We start from the raw sequence: 19,718 nt of genomic DNA on the forward strand, positions 1-19,718 counted from the left end.
TCACCTTCAAAGCGGCCATGATTTGGGAATTTGAGGGGAGGGCGGGGCGGCTGGGTCGCGAATTGGGTGTCGAACTGATTATTATATTGTCTACCTTTTATTTTAAATATATGTAATTTATAAATAATTAATAAATTGATATAATACACTTATTTTAAAATTAAACACAACTTAACTCAATTTTTTCCAAAAATAAATAAATAAATAAGATATCACAATTGAACTTCTGAGACACAAAGATAAGTTAAAGAACGAAGGAAATAAAGCTAAAAGATAAGCAAAGATAAATATGTAAAAATAATTACTATAAATAAAACTTAACCAAAAAGATTGAGATGCATAAACAACATCCACACAACAAGAGCCACTAACATACGCCAATCAATCAAACAAAGAAAAAACCACTCAAAAATAAAAGAAGAAAATATAATCATGCAAAAAAAAAAAAAAAATCTTTAAAATATCAGGCTAACACAGAAAAAAGACTACAATAAGGTACCATAAAGAAGTGAAGGCAAATAAATTCAAATAAAAAACAAATAAACAAAACAAATAGAGAGAAAAATGAATTACAAATTATAAAAAACCCTAATAAAATTAGGTATCACATTCTTAAAATTTCACTTTTTTTGTATTTCATTTTAATAAGCTAATGAATATTTCTAGCAATAACCTTAATGTGAGTAATAGACCTATTGAAATTTCTTCAATTTCTTTCAAACCAAATCCAATAAGCAATAACTGGAATAGCTAACAAGAAGAATCTTTTGTAAATTTGATAATTAATACCGCCCGCGTATTAAAAAAAATTGATGAAAATTACTAGAAACAAAAAAGAAACCCCCATTAGGGACACCAATTTTCAACAAATTACGACAGAAATAATATTCAAAAAATAAATGATTATAAGTCTCAAACTCATTAAGCCTAATAACATAATTAGGATAAACATTAATACCCTTGGAAATAAGAATCTCACGAGTATTAAAACCTTCGTTAAAGATTCTCAAAGTATGCAAAACCGAATTAATTGAATAATATTTATATCAAATTGTTGAAATTCAGAATAATGCGGGATACTGTGGAATACTATATTGTTTCATTGATATGAACGGGAGTATAAATAACTCTTACACGCTTCTTATGATAAGAAAAATAATAAAAAAGAAATGATATGAAAGGAAATATATATCACCTAATATCTTTAATAATCAATTCATATTAATTATTAAGAGATATAAAATAACATAAAATAGGAAAACAAATGATTCTCAATCAAAGGAAATAAATATTAGGAAAAGAAATATCTCCTTATATTAAGGAAAGAATGTATTCCTCATAACTAGGAATAAATTATTTCCTATTATAAGTCTTAACAAGAAAGACAATAAATTATGTAATTTAAATTAGATATTTCAACACTCCCCCTCAAGTTGAACATGGTTGAAAACCATATTCAATTTGAATTTGAAAACATCGACTGCAGTATGCTGACCGGACATGTAGCATCAATTTGCTAACACGAAATTCTAATAATCTTCAAACCGTAAGTGTCGAAGCCGAGAATGCCAAAGCTTAAGAGTGTCGAAGCCTAAGAGTGTTGAAGCCTAAGAGTGTTGAAGCCTGAGAGCTTAGGAGCCGAGAATGCCGAAGCCCGAGAGTGTCGAAGTCTGAGAGTGGCTGAAGCATGAGAGTGGCCTGGACGAGGGCTAAGCTCTATTTCAAGACATTGATAAATTTGTAAGTCACCGGTTGACTGATAAATGCATGAAAGCTGCAAGAAGGCTGCAGAGAAGTTGCAAGAAAGCTGCAAAGAGGCTGTAGGGAGGTTGCAGGAAAGCTGCAGAGGGCCAACGACGTGCTCAGGAAAACTATAGTGCACTGGGAAGGCTGCAATAATGCTGCAGAAAATTGCAGTGCTTTCCTTGGGAAGAGTTGACCAAAATATGCAAGGAAAAATTTGTTGAGGTAGATCTGACGACGAGAAAAGCTGCAAGAGGAAGGTTTGACGGTAGGAAAGGCTGCAGGGGAGAGAATCGGCTGCAGGAGTAAGCCCAGAGGTCCAGTTGGCAACAAATATGTCCACAGGAAGTTCTGGCGGCAGGAAAGGCCGCAGGAGGGAATTTTACCGGCATGAAGGACTACATGAGGGAGTTCCAGTGGCGGAAAAAACCATCAAGGGATAGGTCCCGTTGTAGGTAGGTGCATTGACAGTCCTGAAAGGAAATCGGGAGGTCCGACAGCTAAGAGATCCCACAGGAAAGATCTGCTACTGAAAAAAAACAGCAGGGAAAACGATCATGGGAGAGCCCACAAGGAAATTAATGCTCTGTGCGATTCTGCGGGGGACACGGTTTCGACCAGAGAGTGAAAACTGAGATTTCAACTGGAGATCTTTCGTGATTTGCACTTGAGAGAAAAAACAAATCCCATTGGCGAACCAAAATTTCTATTAGTAAGAGAAAATAATGCTCGTTGTTTGTTGAAAATACATGACTGCAGTTGCCTAAATGTCTGCGCAGGGAAAACCGTTGAAATTGCAATGGTGTAGTGAACTAGACACCTACACAGGGAAAAAAATTGAGGCACAACAAAGATTGTAGAAATTGACTCGGACGACTGACGGCGCCTACATAAGGTAAAAGCGAGGTGCAACAGAAGCTATAGTAATTGTCGGATGCAGAGAAGAATGTAGAGAGGTTTCCGATTCTGATGGCTGCTCGGAAAAGGTCCCGTTGGAAACGCAGCTCCCCCTGACGCTTGGGCGGGGATGAAAAAATACTGCAGGAGAAATAGATGACTTGAGTTTGAATTGGCGGTTGAGCCTGACCAGATGTTTGCGAAACCAGACCGGACCTTTGGGGATCATTCGCCGGTGATTTGGATCAGACAAGCACAACATGCTTCCTCGCCAAGAAGATCAGCCTCGGCGCCGCTACTGCTTCCCCTTGTAGATGTTCCATTGATTTGTTATAGTAAATCACTTTCGACGGATGGTGTAGAGAGGTTTGCTGATGGTGTCCATGAGAACAATTTCATTAAGGCTGGATAAGGAATAGTTGTCGACGCGATAAAGGGGGTTACCCATGGAATCATAGACGGTGAAGCCGCTGCAGTTGAATAGAAGAGATTTCCACAATACCATAAGCACAGTCGGCTCCTCTCCGGTGGAGATGGAAATGGACGGCGCAGGAGATTTGGGGAGCGACAAATTAGGATAAATATTTGTCATCTTTTCTACCGAGAAGATCAGATGCTCGACGACTTGAGTGAGAGAGCGAGTCGAGCCATTAGCCAAAAGAAGTCGGGCAGAGGCAGTCTCAATCAGGGACGAACATGGTCTTGGTAGGAGGATACGAATGATCGAAGTTGAGATTGGGGTCCGAATGGACCTCCCCCATGGAGTCTTCGAGTTGACGTCGAATTGGAAGATGGAGTTAATGCCGCCAAAATCCCATTTTCCTCCACAATCGCCTTTCTCGATTGAGAAAAACTCATTATTCCCCTCCCTTCCTGCATAGAGGATGGCAGGAAGGGAGCCCGACAATTCTCAAAGGAGGGCCGGTGGCTAGAGTACAAAATTAGGCTCTGATACCATGTTGAAATTCAGAATATTGCGGGATACTGTGGAATACTATATTGTTTCATTGATATGAACATGGGTAAAAATAACTCTTACACGCTTCCTATAATAAGAAAAATAATAAAAAAAATGATATGAAAGGAAAGATATAGCACATAATATTTTCAATAATCAATTCATATTAATTATTAAGAGATATAAAAAATATAACATAAAATAGGAAAACAAATAATTCCTAATCAAAGAAAATAATTTTTAGGAAATAAAATATCTTCTTATATTAAGGAAAGAATTTATTTCTCATAAGTAAGTATAAATTATTTCCTATTATAAATCTTAACAGGAAAGACAATAAATTCTGTAATTTAAATTAGATATTTCAACACAAATTAATCTATTTGAATCATAAATAATTCTTTTTTTGTGAAAATAGACTAATAAAAAGTGTTATCAGGATAAAAGTATTTTTCTTTAAAAAAACAATTCATTTTGTCACCTACAACAACAATGATGTTGTAAAAAAGGTGAAAAAGTGATTAAATGCATCCCCATGTTGAGGAAAACATCAATTACAATTAACTAAAACATCTTCAACTTTGATATTGCTTGTGAATTAAAATAAATTAAATACTAAAATTCTAAAAATCTTAAATAAAAAATGACCTTTAATCTAAAGATCATAGAAAAAGAAACGATCCCTATTGTTATTTATTATAAATGAAAGACATCTCCTAATATTGAATGCAATGTTCACAAGGTATTTCCAAAATGGCAAAGTTGTGGATCCATGTTTGATCCAAATAGACCCTTAATGATCCCTACACCAATTAACTAATAAAAAATTATAATTAAAATGTCTCAAGGAAATTATATATTTACACATAAAATTAATATTATCTAGGAAAGGAACAACTAGACATCTCAAAGATTTATATAAAATAATAATGAGATTTTTTCATTATAATTATGCCAAAAAAAAATTACTAACCATAGTGCTAATTCTTTTCCTAATGCATTTGTGTCAAGCAGTGGAACAAAACCAATAATAAATATAACATTAATGGTGTAATTAGAAAAAATGACCAGTGATGAATAAACTTTTCTACTTCCAACCAACCAACAAAATTCTAAGTTTGTCAAAATTTTTATGACATTCGTCCATGTTAAGCTTTAAACTCTTAATGATAAATAAGTCCAAGGCAAAGGTATAATAATAAAGCCACTAACACATATAAATTATGTCGAAGAGTATAATCTACAACTTTAGAGAAATAAATAACCAGTTTAGAGAATCAAATAGTATATTAGAGGCAATATTAATATTATTCAGGATATCAATCAAATGAGATTTATTAACATTTTTAGATATCAAAATATCCTTAACATAAATAAGATTGTTAACTTTATTAAAGCTATACTGCACATAAAATAGATTCAAAGCATCTAACTTAGAAGAAAGAGCATCCATAACTATGACAAACAAATAAGGTGAGAAAGAACAATCCTGTGCAAACTCAAAGGAGAAGAAAAATAATAATTAATTTCACCATTAACAAGAACTTAAAAAAAAAACATCAGCATTACATGTCTTAATCTAACAAATAATAGTACTAGAGAATCCTAATTTAACCAATCTATCAAAGAGAAAACTTTTGTTCATTATATCAATATTCTTTTATGATCTATTTTGGGATAAAATCTTCTACCATAAAAAAGTAATTAAAATCATATAAACCATAAACCCTAAACACTAAATCTTAAAATCATCATGAGTAAACTTCATAATTAAAACTTAAATCCACTCTATCAAAAAAGTAATAATTTTACTAACAAGAATGTAATAAAAAACCATATAAGAAACACCAATATGATTGTTAAAAAGAAAAGTAAAAAAAGAGACGACTCCTTGAGCAATATCCTTCTAATGCTGCAAATAACTATTCTTTACAATAATTTATTTTATAAAATTAGAATTATTTCTAATTCTAGACTTTTAATAAATAAATTTAATATTATATTCATCATTAGATAATCAGTCAATTTTAGCTCTTTACTTTGCCCATTTATAATTGCAAGAAAAAAATATTATGAAGGTCACTTTTGATAATAAAAGCTTGATTAAGCTAATCTCTGCAAAGAGGATTGGTATACAAGCATTTCATAATAACACATTTTTTTCAAATGTCAAATATAATTTGAAATATATTTGGATTTATATAATTTTCAACTCATTAAGAATTTTTAATATTATTGAGTTTATTATAAATCGAAAATATAAAGGATCACTTTAACATTAATATACTAAACATCATTAATAATTTCAAAGAAACCAGAGCAACAATACTACTAATTTTTATATAAAATTTCATGCCTTGGATTACATGTATTTCCTAAATGAATTAAAATATCAGAGTGATCAAATGTGAAAATATTGAAAACTTTGAAAAAATAAAAGGGAAAAGATTAATTGAAAAGTATCGTAAAAAGCTCTGTCTAAAAGATGGCTTATAAGATTATCAAGTAGATCATTGAGCCAATTAAAATTATGACCGATAATTTGTTATTCTATATGATTATAATTAAGAATATAATTATTAAGAACAAATAATTACTAAGGATAGGTGAGAGACAATCTATCTTTTCATTAACTCTAAGATTACAATTGAAATCACCTAAAATGATATATGGCTTATTAATAATATTAGAAAGTAAGAAAATATATTCTCACAAAAAATTCCAGACCAAAACACTATTTTAGCATAATTAAATGTGATAAAAAATTTAAATGAATGAGAGAAAATGACATGTCTATAAATGTATTGTGTTTTAACATCTAAAGTTTTGAAAGAAAGAATACCACAATTCCATTTAATTTAAAAGCTCCCACAACCGTCTAAGTCAAATTTATGCACGTTTCCTTGATCAGAAAAAAAGGATTAAACTACTTAGCAATGTAATTATCAGAAATAGAAGAGAGCAACAACTTTGTTTCAATAAGATCACACATATGTGCTCGATTTTTATACAAAAATTTCTTACAATCAATAACCGATGCATCATTATTAAACCCACTAACATTTTAAGCCAAAACATTTGGATATAACATAAATCAAAAAGATAAAAAAAAAACAACTAAAATAAAAAGAAAAAGAAAACCTAACATGCCTTATTACCAACTTTAAACTTCCCTTTCTATGCCCTTTAAGAGGAGGGTACATGAATAGAAGAAAACACAAAATTATAGTTATTTGTAATGATATTGGCATTAGAAGTACTAAAAAACATATTTTAATGTCACTTGTGTCATCCACAATAATAACAGAGCCAATAACATTATTAAAAATAGAACAATCTTTTAAAACGAAAATATTTATACCAACAATAATATTAAGCTCATTACTTGTAATCAAATAATTTTGAACTTTAGAGGTGGCATGAGAAATCATGTTGCCTCTAAAGCTAACATAATCTTTAGGATTAACATTAGAAATCACAGAATGAATTTCATCAATATTCTCATTCACATCATTATAACTAGAAGATATGTCAACAAGAACATTAGTATATATCATGTGCAAGACCAATACTAATATTATTAACATGTATTGTAACAGAAATGAGAAGAGGAGATTTACTCAAAAATTTTTGAAATTATTTAGTATCAGTATTATTGTTACTATTCATACCTTAAACATTGGTAAAGTAGCTCCAAATTGATGGTTATTAGATATAGTACAATATTGAAAATTACGAGCAAATGTGAAACATGTGTTTACAAGGATTTGTTTTCCATCAAAATAACACAAGGAATTTTTTTTTTTGCACATTTATATAAAGAGAAATAAAATATGGGTGATAAGAATTGTTATCAATTTGAATATTAACTTTTGCAAAAGAAAGTCAGACGCCTTTAGTCATTAAAGAATCAACTACTAATGAAATGCTAATTTTGCTCACAATTTTAGAAATACAAACTTCATTCCGACAATACAAAGATATGTTAGAATTTCACCCAAATAGGAACTTCTCTAAAATTTTGTTTAACCGACCTAAAATCTTGAGACCATATTTTCTATAGATGAGCAAAAAACAACCATTAAAAATAATTTCCAAATCCTTTGCACAACTAAAATTTAAAAAAAAAAAAAAAAAAAAAACTTTCTATAAGAGATAGAAGATAAACATCATCTTTCAATTTTCACATTTTATTACTAGACCATAGAATAACCTCTTCTTTAGAGCATAATCAATGAAGGCTAAGTTCAACGGATTTGATTTTTTTTTTTCTTTTTACTTCAAGTTCAGATAAAGAAATCATATATTATGAATTGGAAACAAATGACAAATTGAAATTAGAAAAACGATTAAGATGTGAAAAAGCTATACTTTTCCGATTGAGAGCTGGAAATGGGCGAAGAAATGATGGATAAGAACTAGAATTTATAGGGGAAATGAAGATTCCATGAAAAAATGCCGCATAAAACTCCATGAAACACCATTTAGAAGAAAAAAAGAAGAAGAAAGAAGATAAGAGTTTTTTCAAGCGCAAAGAAAAATCAAGAACTGTGCTACTGTCTTAATCCTAAAGCTCGAATCACGAGAGCCATTTGGATATTGGATTTGTATTATATAATTCCTTTAAAGAACAAAAAATCGAATTCTATCGTGAATACATGGCCTAAAATTTTCATCAGTACCCGAATTATGTCACTCTCCACCGTCGCAGCAGGCTTCCACGTTTCCTCCCATCGGAAGATGAAGAAGCTAGAATCGAGCGCTTCCAGCAATACCTCCGCATTCAGACCGCCCACCCGAACCCCGACTACGCCGGTGCGGTCTCCTTCCTTTCCACCCAGGCTCGCTCTATTGGCCTCGAAACCCTAACCATAGAGTTCAAGCCAGGAAAACCCGTCCTCATCCTCACCTGGACCGGCTCAGATCCATCCCTCCCTTCCCTCCTGCTCAATTCCCACATCGATTCCGTCCCCGCCGACCCCGCGCACTGGATTCACCCACCTTTCTCCGCCTACCGCGACTCCGATGGCCGTATATTTGCCCGCGGTGCCCAGGATGACAAATCCATCGCAATCCAGTATCTCGAGGCCCTCCGCAACCTCAAAGCTCGCGGCTTTTCTCCTCTCCGGTCTATCCACGTTTCTCTCGTCCCCGATGAGGAGATCGGCGGCTCAGATGGAAATGAAAAGTTTGTTGCCTCCGAGAAGTTTAGGATGCTCAATGTTGGCTTTGTGCTCGATGAGGGCCAGGCCTCGCTTACGGATGAATTCAGAGTCTTCTATGCCGATCGCTTACCATGGTCGCTAATCGTTAATGCGGTGGGTGCGCCCGGTCACGGATCGAAAATGCATGATAGCTCTGCAGTGGAGAATCTGATGGAATGCGTGGAGACTGTTGCTCGATTCAGGGAAATCCAGTTTGATTTAGTCAAGGCTGGTATCAGGGCCGGTTCCGAGGTCATCTCGGTGAATCCTGTGTACCTCAAAGCGGGCACGCCAACTCCTACTGTTAGTTATTTAAAACAACTTTCTTTTTCCCATTATTTTTCAGAACAGTCATTTAATCATGTCTTTAAGAAACACTATGCTTGTGATGCGGTAAGTTTCTCAATAAGTTCACTCAAAATTTGTTTGTTTGTGAGAATTTGCTCCCTGGCATCTCAAAATGGCCTCAATTATGCAAAGTTGCTTGCTGTTTTCGCAATATTGTTCTGTTGAGACACATTCTAAATATAGAAATTAGACCCGTGGGACTCATATGCGTGTATCACAAATTTTATTCGCTGCATTCCTTTGATAAAGTGAACCTAAATTAACCGATCACCTAGCCATTATCCGGGCTATTGCTGTAACAAATGATGCGGTTCTGAACGCCATTCTAGTTCTATTTTTTCAGGTGATCATGAGTGCATGCTTCTTTGAGAACCCTTTAAGTAAATGCTAGGAAATATCTCATTGACCAAAAGGGTTTTGTTATTTAATTTTTTAGCAAACGGTTATGATTACAAAAGTACCAATATATCAATTTGTTAAGAAAATAACACCAATCATCGTCAAGTAAGATCGAACATACAAATTGAAGACACAAAATTTATGTGAAAAATCTCATAAACGGGAAAAAATCACGGGAGAGCCGGAACAAAATAAAAAAGGTGGTTGGTGATTAAGCCAAATACAATACTTCTCAAATTCTTACTTCATACCTCACCTCTCACTCACCCATGACATGTTATGGATAATTATAGAGTTACAAAAGAACAGATTCGAAAGTGAAGCTCCAAGTTTCATTCCGCTCTTCACAAACCCTTGGCCAACAACGATCAAGTCCAATCAATTCTTGAACTTGGTTGCTAGTAAGCAAGTGCTTGATTTTATGTGAAAAATATGAATTTTTTATATTTTCTTCAAATAAATGCAGGAAACACTCCCGAGATTGTCGCCTCGCCTTGGAGTTGAGTTCATCCTTCTAGAAGAAGCTCATTCGACATCTCGACGAATTCTCCAAAGTGCTAAATTTTGCCCTTTAACTATCACAAAAGGCAATCACCTTACTAGTCTCCTCGTTGAACTCTCCGTATAAACCTCTCAACCTAATTGCTTCTATTGCAGTAGATAATTTTCTTGGTATGTGATCAATGCCGAATAAATGTGTCTTCTCGATCCAACTGAACCAAGATATTTCTTATTGTGATTTGCTACGGAGCAAAACAAGTAGACCATTTTAGCTTCTGAATGTCGTACTTCATTGTGGTTCTCATTGAGAAGACAAAGATAATAATGCGATCAATTTCACAAATAAAATCGATGTTGAACAAGATCAATCTTAAAATTGACCAGCGTAGTGGAAGAGGAAGAAGAGACTGTAAGTTCTGATACCACTTGTTAAAATATAACACCAATCTTCGTCAAGTAAGCTTAATTATACAAACAAAAGACAAAATTTATGTGGAAAATCATGTAAATCGGAAAAAAAGTAAGGGAGAGCCAAAGCAAAAAAATTCACTAATAAAAAAGGGAATCGGCTATTAAGCCAAATACAAAATTTCTCAATTTCTTACTAAATTCATCACTTCTCACTCACCCATGCTATGTCATGGGTATTTATAGAGTTACAAAAGAACATATTTGGTAGAAATATATTTGGTATCAGATACATTAAGCAAGTCATACTTGGAAACTAATATATTTGGTAGCAAATATCACATATATATCATATCAAATATATTAAGTAAGAAATATATTTGGAAATAAATATATTTGGTAAGAAATTTCAAGAGATTATTTTGCGCAATTTTTACTAATTGGTATTTTTGCAATCGTGCAAATAGCGATAGTCAACATTTGTGCTGGTTATTTTTTCATGCTTAAGTTTTTCTGCTTCATTGATAATGATCAAAAGTTTTTAATGCAAGTGCTTACCGACATATACGGTGGCACCATCTGATGTACCTAATATCTTGAGGATTCCTAATTCTGTTGAAGAAGTCCTGCATTTGCTTCCACTTGTTCTGCAATTCTTGTTTCCTTTGAATTTTGAGCTTGATAGACTATCTTTTTTATGCGCTTTCATTCTTACTTGAGTTTTGGTAGAAAGATATCAGATTAACCTTGCTACATAGTATACTAATCTCCACTAGTAAATAATGATTTGTTCTGCAATGTTTCTCGAGTAGATAAAGGCTTCATATTGAAGTGGATTACTCCATTTCATTGTGCACTCTAGGCTGGTTTTTTTTTTTTATGTAACCTAACAAACGTAACATAATATGTGATGTCTTTAGAAATTAAAAAAGAAAAATAGAATTGATAAGAGCGGAAATTTATTCACTTTATTACTAATTTCCATCCTCCCTAATTAGAAGTGTTTATCTAATACGAAGCTCACTCAACTAATTTCAACCGACAAAATTCTACAGATTCTAACAAATTGGCTAATGTTGAGGATTTACAGCAATATTCCCCCACTCAGTGACCTGCCCTTAAAGTTCTGCTAAGAAACAAAATAGAAAAAAATCAATATAAGTGGCAACCATCCATTCAGCCACTTGCTCAAGTGGGTCCTTGTGCAGTACACTAAAAATAAAATTGTAGGAGGTAATCTTAATTAATGGAAACTTAAAAAAAATTCATTTAGGTTTCAAAATAGTAAAGAATGGAAGTTTGCATATACATCTTATGATCAAGAATTATGTTATTGATTATTCTGAAATCCGCAATCATTATTCTAATTTTGCTGCACTAGCTACTCCTTATCTATTAGTAAATAATTTATTTGTCTTGTAGTGGTTTTAGAGCAGATAAAGGGCTCATATGCAAGTGAATCAATTCATTTTGTAGTTTTGTAACAGTTATTTTTTTTTAAATTTTTTATTTTTTGTTTCTGTAATGTAACCTAGAAAAAGTATAGACTGTGTGAGGTAGGTTCAATTGACTCTGCAAATTTTTATGCAATCAACTCATATGACAACTTACAAATATTGTGAGAAAGCTGTTTATTAATCTCAACAACTATTTTCTATCTTCGGTGAAAGTAGAAAATGGCTGTAACTAAAATTTAATTATAAGATCTAAGCTTTTTAATAGAATTTGCTAACAAGAAATTAAATATTACTTAATTCAAACGAATAATTGAAATTTCATGTGCAAAGAAAGTTATTATATTGTAATGAGCTAGGCACTTTTAAGATAATATAGCTTACTAACATAAAAGGTGCTTGGTGCCACAAAGGGTTCTTGCCTAATCGTTGGGCGCTAGAAATAAGTAAATAAATTTCCTAATAACTTATAAATCTATTTTAATAATAAATAATATTTTTGATGAGTATACAATGATATTGCAAGCGTAAAATTTGTTATCCATTTGTACTAGAACAACTTTCAGGGGTTATCAACATGGTGGATGTTGTCAACCAATGTGTGATACTAGTGTTAAAAAACCCAAACTACTATAAAAAACATGAATGTTATTGCTGAAATTCAAAAAGGAATTACAAACAACGCTTGAAATAACAGAAGGATGAGACAACACAGGAAATAAATGACAACAACACAAACAATACACTCGGGCTAGAACGACAGTGCGAGAGGTGGTGGCCGGTTGGAAGGGAGCAAGTTGGTTTTCTAGTTGAAGACAAGAGTGGATGCTTGGGAAGGTTGTGGTACAGGTTGGCTGTAGAGGTGCGAGGGTTGGGGTGCTAGGGGGGCTGGAATGATATCGAGAGAGTTGGGGGTGGCAAGGTGGCAGTAGGAAGGCTGGGAGGGAATAAACGGTATGTTGGAAGGGGGCTGAGGAGTAATAGTTGTAGCTGGTGTGGGAGGGAAAGAATGCGGCAGCAGGAGGCTTGTGTGGTGGCTGTCGGTGCAACATGTAGTTTCCTATTTGGGCGACAGAGAATATAGTGGCTGGTTGAGCAGCTGGTGGCTGGAATAGGTGGGATGCTGGTTGTAGGTGTCAATAAGGAAGATTCAGGGGTGCAGCAAGTTCTGCGGCGGCGGTGGAAGGGAGGATGCAAAGGAGGGAAATGTCTAAGATAACCGTCACCTTGGAGCGAGATACAACGGGATCACCGCTTGTCCTAGGATACAACCCTGGAAAGGGAAAAGAGGACACCGACGGCTGTCCTTGACAGAAATATGAAATCAAACTCACAAAACATCTTTAAACAGAGAAACAATATATAAATATAAAATGCATAGATGGGAAACGAAAACAGGAAGGAAGGAATAAATTGCCACCCAATGAAAAAGGGAAAGGGGGCCGGTTCTGCCTCTGGTTGGACCGAACCCTCTCCGGCTGGACTGGTTGGGGCCGGTTCAGCCACCCACCAAGCCCCTTGTCAATATGAGATTAGATTTATCAGGGATCTCGACATGACTCCTTTTGTCAACCAGATAGACATAATCTTTATTTTTTTTTGCAACTAGAAACTTGTCCCCCTTCTTTTGCACATTAATGATTGCTTGTTTCCATCTGTTACTTGTTTTTTTGCAATTTCAAGATGGAGGGCTCATAATGCCTAACAATTTTTGCTCAATTCCATAACAATATGAATTATACTTTAGAAAAGAAATAATGATTCTAATAGAAGTGCAACTATACTCGTCTTTTTAGACACTTAGCCAGAGGGCCCACCTGCTAGAAGGCTCTTGAAAGAAATCTTCCACACACACACACACACACACACACACAAACTGGTCATATAAATGAAAATATAACTAAACTAAAATTTGGATGTATAAACTCATTCATTATGAATGTAAATTCAACATACTGAACCCAAAGTTAAGAATAAAAAATTTAAATCCACAATTTCAAATTTGAAAAGTCAAAATGATTGACGCAATATAATATCTGTATGTTTGATGACTACAGAGTTTGAATTTCACATCATCTTTCCTCAAATTTGTTAACAGGGAGCCATTTGATGATGAATCTAGCATAATGGATTAAACATTTAAAACTTTTATTCAATAATGGCTACATGGATTTATGTAAGGCCACAGTATTTAAATACCACTTCAAGATGATTGAAGAAGTCTTTGTTCCATAGATTGGCTTTCTATTTGAGCTCTTCATAAATTATTTTTTCCTCAGAAGGAATACAACATAAGAAGAATTCTATTTTTCTTCCATGCAAATGTCATATCTCAAGGTTGATCATCTTTGTTTCTGTTGTGCTAATATTTCTTTTCAATTCATAAAATATCTTACATTTATAATTCATGAGTAAATCAATGGAAATAAATTTACCTATAAGCACTTGGCAAGTATTATAGAGGCTATTGATCAATTCACTTCCAAAAGGCTATCGTGATTCTTGTTGATTGTAAGCTTATATGCACTTAAAACATCAAGATGCTTTGCTGGGCTCATTATTTCATTATAGAATTGGCTAGTTATTATTTTTCAAAATATAGTAAAATACTTATTCGAATCTTTAAGACATGCATGAGACTGAGCACTTGTTTTTTTGAACTCAATTGATAAGCTGTTGCACTCTACGGGAATGTTTATGGCAGTTTTCTGTCTGTATTACATTGCGAACTGCCATGATTAGTTGTGTTCGGAGAACTGGTTTTTTTGTTACTTTTTAGAATTTTTGGTGGCGTAAATTTATTTTTTCCCAACCAATTATGTTAAAGTGTATTAGTTGTGAGCCATCTGCCGCCTGATTTTTTGCATAAAGACAATATTTATAATTTCTATAATAGCTTTCTAGGGAGTTGTTTTTCTCACTATAGTTTTATAATCACATTTGCAAAAAGCTGCAGTCGCCTCAAATAGACATAGTCTCTGAGTTGGTTATATTATAAAACAATAATATTTTCATTCTTTCACATTCAATATCTTATTTGAGCTTTTTTTTATCAGCACTTTTTTCTTTTTCTTAGTAATATATTCCTTTTGCCTCAAAATTGTTGTATTGATCTATGTTTTTTTAATCTAACTATTTAATATAAATGTTTTTCTACAAAGTCTAATTCTACCAATTATTTATATTTTAAATAAATAATCTTGTATTTTTTATTTCGTTGGCCTGTTTTATACTTTTTTCTGTTCTATTTTGTCCATGTCCATATGCATTTTTGATTAATAGTTTTGAGGCAACTATGGAGCCTAGCTATCAAAAGTTGCAAATATTTATGAAAAGTATGTTTACGAGCTTTCTCTCTCTAGAAAATTGTTCCAACTTCCTTTATCCTTTTATTTTTAGCATATTTAGATTGAAATTTGTTTGAATTTGATTTATAAAAAAATTGGTTAATATTGCTTATCAGTTTATCATCAACCTTTCTTAAAAATATTAGCTCATGAAATTGTTACATTCCTCGTCCCCTATATCCCTGATTGCAAATTGATCTGTGCATTCCATAAGACAAAGTTTCGAATTTATTAATTTCAGGGTTTTGTAATGAATTTGCAACCTTCAGAAGCTGAGGCAGGGTTTGATGTACGCCTTCCACCAACAGAGAGTGTTGACTTTTTAAGAAAAAGGATAGAGGAAGAGTGGGCCCCAATTTCAAGAAACATGACCTACCAGGTGAGCTATCAAGGTGTAGTTTTATCAAATGTTATTGCAATTGCTAGTTTTCTTATATTTTTTTTTTCTAAGCCCACAAGTCATTTTTGATGATATGGCACTAATAAATAATTAATAATATGTCAGAATATAAGTTTGGTTTTTAATGGGTGCAGTCTATTTCTGTTTCATTTTATTGCATAAGATTAAATCTTTTCATGTCCATAAATGGTGATCTATGATACCTTTTCAAAATTTATTCTAGCTGGGTCAACCAACTCCTAACCTTCCTATGTCTTTGTTGACTCGTTTGAAGGAAATTAAATATTGGATGCTTGGATGCTATAAAGCGAGGACGTTACCATGAGACATGGACATGCGAACGACATGGACATGCGGGCAAAACATCATCGTAAAATGTAGGGCACGACATGCCATGTTCATAATTTTTTTTATAAATTATTAATATAAAATGTATTACGAAGACATCTGATGTCTTATTTTCTTTTAAAACTATTACAAATTTAAAAAGCGTTGGCTTTATTAAAATTATATTTTCATATTTTTCCAGTTCTACTTTATTATGAATAACAGACTAACTATAACATTAATAATTAGGCATGACTTTATAATTATCAATATTACATTATTTCACATAATATCAAAAGAAAAAATCTTCAAAATGTCCAAGAAAAGATGATTACTTTAACGTTTCATTAGTAAAGCATACTCGGTATCACAATCATCATCATTACTAATCCCAACTCTTCAATAAAATCTTCACCATCATCCATAAAAATATAATTTTTAAAGCTACTTTATAAAAAAAAATTGTATATTTCATCACATCTTCTAGCTATGTTTGTGTCTAAATCAAAATTTGAAAAAAAAAAAAAAAATCAGTTTGTCGAACAAATGTCAAGTTTGTGGTAGTTCTTAACATGTTCGACACAAACATTGAGGCTTTTAAAGTACGCCAACTTCATAAAGGGAAATTTTAATAAATGTGGAAATGATGGAGTAATTGAATTGAAATTAGTTTTTTTTCTATTTATTCGGTTTTTAAATTCTGTGTGTGTGTGACTTTGTCATGCTATTGGCAGATTTTTCCTTCTTAACTATACGGGTTTTTACATATGGAGGTCCCTAAATAATAATTATTACATGTAAAGGCCCCCAAAATTAAATTTACGGGTGAAGGTTTCTATTACGCTCGCCAATGGACAACTTCGGTGTGGCTTCCCGGCATGGCCTCCCCTCTCATCCTAAAACCTTTTCCTATATCACTACCCCCCTGATTTCTCCCAAATCTTTGCCCCAAATGCCTCTCGGTTGTAGCGGCGTGTCCTCCCAGCTTGGTAGGAGCCTGAAACCCTCGCCAACATTCTACGAGCTTAGAGGAAGAATGGCACAGACAAGCTTACCTCCCGCAATGATTTCTAGTAGGAGCCAAGCGGTAAATGAGAAAGATGGGAGTTTCGATGGTATCTATAATGGCGACTGTATTGTGATGCTTTGTTCACGAAAGCGATAGTTTTGAGCGGAACCAGGAGGGGAAGGGAGATAAGCGAGGGTTTGGGGCAAAGATGGGAGATTTGGGTGAAATCGGGAGGGGCAGGATGTAGGCGAGGGTTTCAGGCTGAGAGGGGAAGCCACACTGGGAAGCCGCGCCGAAGTCATCCGCTGCCAGGCGTAACAGAAGATCTTCACCCGTAAATTAATTTATTTTTTTTGTTTTTACATGTAATAAGTATTATTTGGGGCCTCCATATGTAAAAATCTCTTAACTATATATATATATATATATATAGATTTTTTTCGTTTATGTGTATTTGATCATATATCTTTCCATGGTTATCAAAATGCCATCTGATGATCTTGATGTTACATATCATGCTTGAGCATATTTTTTACTCTAGGATAAAAATCTTCTCCATCTTAAATCTTCATCACATAAAATGAATTTGATTCTCTAATAATGATTCTTTTATTGTCGACATGTCCAATTATCATCTTTTCATGATTTTATTGTTCGACTCTCATTAGTTTTTCTATGAATAACACAAAGCTAAATATCAAAAAGGTTGCTTCGATGGCTTAGCTTTATTTTTACTTTTAGATTTCATTAAAACAATATTTTACCCAATCTTTCAAACAATTTCTTGTGGATCTTCATATTTCAATTTGATCATGATTGTTTTCTTCTTTATTTATTTTATTTAAAGTGAACTTGTCCATCCTCTTAATGATATGTGCTAATTTTCATTTATCCGGAAGCATTCATCAGTTTAACTTTCATTGAATAATTTCTCAAAATATTATTTCAGAATTTTCTGGGTCCCTTGACTCCCTTCATTTTCATCCACGATACTATTATTCATTTCAAATAATTTCTCAAAATATTAATATCATGGTGTATTACTTTTGAGACATGCTTCACTAGAAAACACCGCATCAGGATTCTTATCAAGAATTTTAGCATAAGTTTTGTAATTGAATGTCTATCTGTCATTAACGCTCGATGACATTAATGTTTATTTCACACTTGCTTCCTACTTTTCATAACAAGCTTTTTAATTGCTCAGTCCAACATATATCATATTTGGTTAAAGTTGCTTTCCTTTTCTTCCTGCGGGATTCCTAACACTTCCATTTAATTATCTAAGTGTAAGCTTCTGTACAACACACTGTCTGAAGCTGGGAATGTTGTGATAGAACTGACTCAGCCTAAACTTTTTGTGAATTTGTTTATGGGAATTAGAATGATAATGAGAATTGATATTAAACGTTGGCGCTAAGTTTAGTGCCGGGCATTGAGAAATGACACTAATGATACTTTTACAAAAATCTCTTAGAGATCCTCCAATTTCGACCCTACTAGTATTCATAAATTAAAAAAATGGCATCACATTACTTGTTTGGTAGATTCCCAGCTAGTTAAAATTTTGCTGCTTTTAGATATCACAAGTTTTAATAAAACTACCCAGGTTGGCATGATTATACTTCAAATCAGCCTTTCTATGTCAGAGAATTGGAAATGAAAATCCTTGGAATATTGAACCTGTTGGATCCTAAATTATCCGTCAATCATGCCACCAGATCACCCAGACTAGAGTACTTCAGAAGAGAAGAGAGAATTGAGAAGAGAGAGAAAGGGGGCGAGATAGAGGGAAGCTTTGGGATTATATGAATTGAAAGAGTAAAGTAAAGGTGTTGCAATGCCTCATCTTTTTCTTAGTTTCAACCTTATTCACTGATTTCTTGGTTCGGTTTGATAACTCGTTGTGATAACTCGTTAGGCTACATAAGTGGCTACATTTGTACTTTGTCAAAAAAGATAAAATACATGTCTTGTAGGGTGATTTTTAGTTTGTTAGAGATCTTAACTGAGGAAATCATATGATACCGGAATTGGTATAGAAATAAAGGAGAAACACAACATAACCACTAATTATTTTATAGAAGTTAGAAATTGAAAATACAACACACTGAAAGCAAATAACAATGAAAAATACTAGGTAATAGCATGTAGGTGGTTCTAGTTAGGGTTTGGACCTCTTGGGTGGTGGTGAGGTGGCGGCTAGCAAGTTGGAAACACCAAGACATTTGTTTCCAGGAGTCCAGACTGCAAGCTGCAAGCACAAACAGTTATGGGAGCGCTGTTTGGGGCAGCAGCAGGAGCAAGAATATGAGGCTGGCGGTTCTGGGTGGTGGCAGTAAGGAGGGAAGCAAGTAAAGTTTTAGGAAGGCTCTTCTTGGTGGCAACAACAAGGAGGAAAGGAAAGACAACAATACCATTGCTGTCCCTGGGCGGCGGCAGCAGGTTGGACTTGGAAAACAACAGCTTCCTATTTTCTGGACTGCAGCAGCAGAATAACAATAAAGGTGATGTTGGAGCGATGTAGGAATGGATGGGAGAAAAGATATCTAGAAAAGTTATCGGAAGGATAAATGCAACCTGGAGACCAAGCGACAGCCGAAGCACCACTTGATACCTTAGGATAAAACCTTATAAGGTGAAAAAAGGAACCGGCTGCTCTACAAACTCAAATCAATCCAAAAACTAAACCCTAAACATCAAAGAAACACTGAAATAGACCT

General features: G+C 33.7%; 1 protein-coding gene across 1 annotated transcript in view; it reads left to right on the forward strand.

Annotated features, from left to right (window-relative positions):
- The first annotated feature begins 3,336 nt into the window (after positions 1–3,336).
- The window catches only part of LOC110026318 (aminoacylase-1-like), a 17,701-nt gene continuing 1,319 nt past the window's right edge, over positions 3,337–19,718 (forward strand). The window contains exons 1-3 of the mRNA XM_020727212.1: positions 3,337–3,345; positions 8,278–9,105; positions 15,501–15,638. Of these exons, the coding sequence (XP_020582871.1) occupies positions 3,337–3,345; positions 8,278–9,105; positions 15,501–15,638 (975 nt within the window). The remainder of the gene's footprint in view (positions 3,346–8,277; positions 9,106–15,500; positions 15,639–19,718) is intronic.

The sequence above is a fragment of the Phalaenopsis equestris genome, unplaced genomic scaffold, assembly GCF_001263595.1.
Source record: "Phalaenopsis equestris unplaced genomic scaffold, ASM126359v1 Scaffold000364, whole genome shotgun sequence".
Taxonomy (NCBI): Eukaryota; Viridiplantae; Streptophyta; class Magnoliopsida; order Asparagales; family Orchidaceae; genus Phalaenopsis; species Phalaenopsis equestris.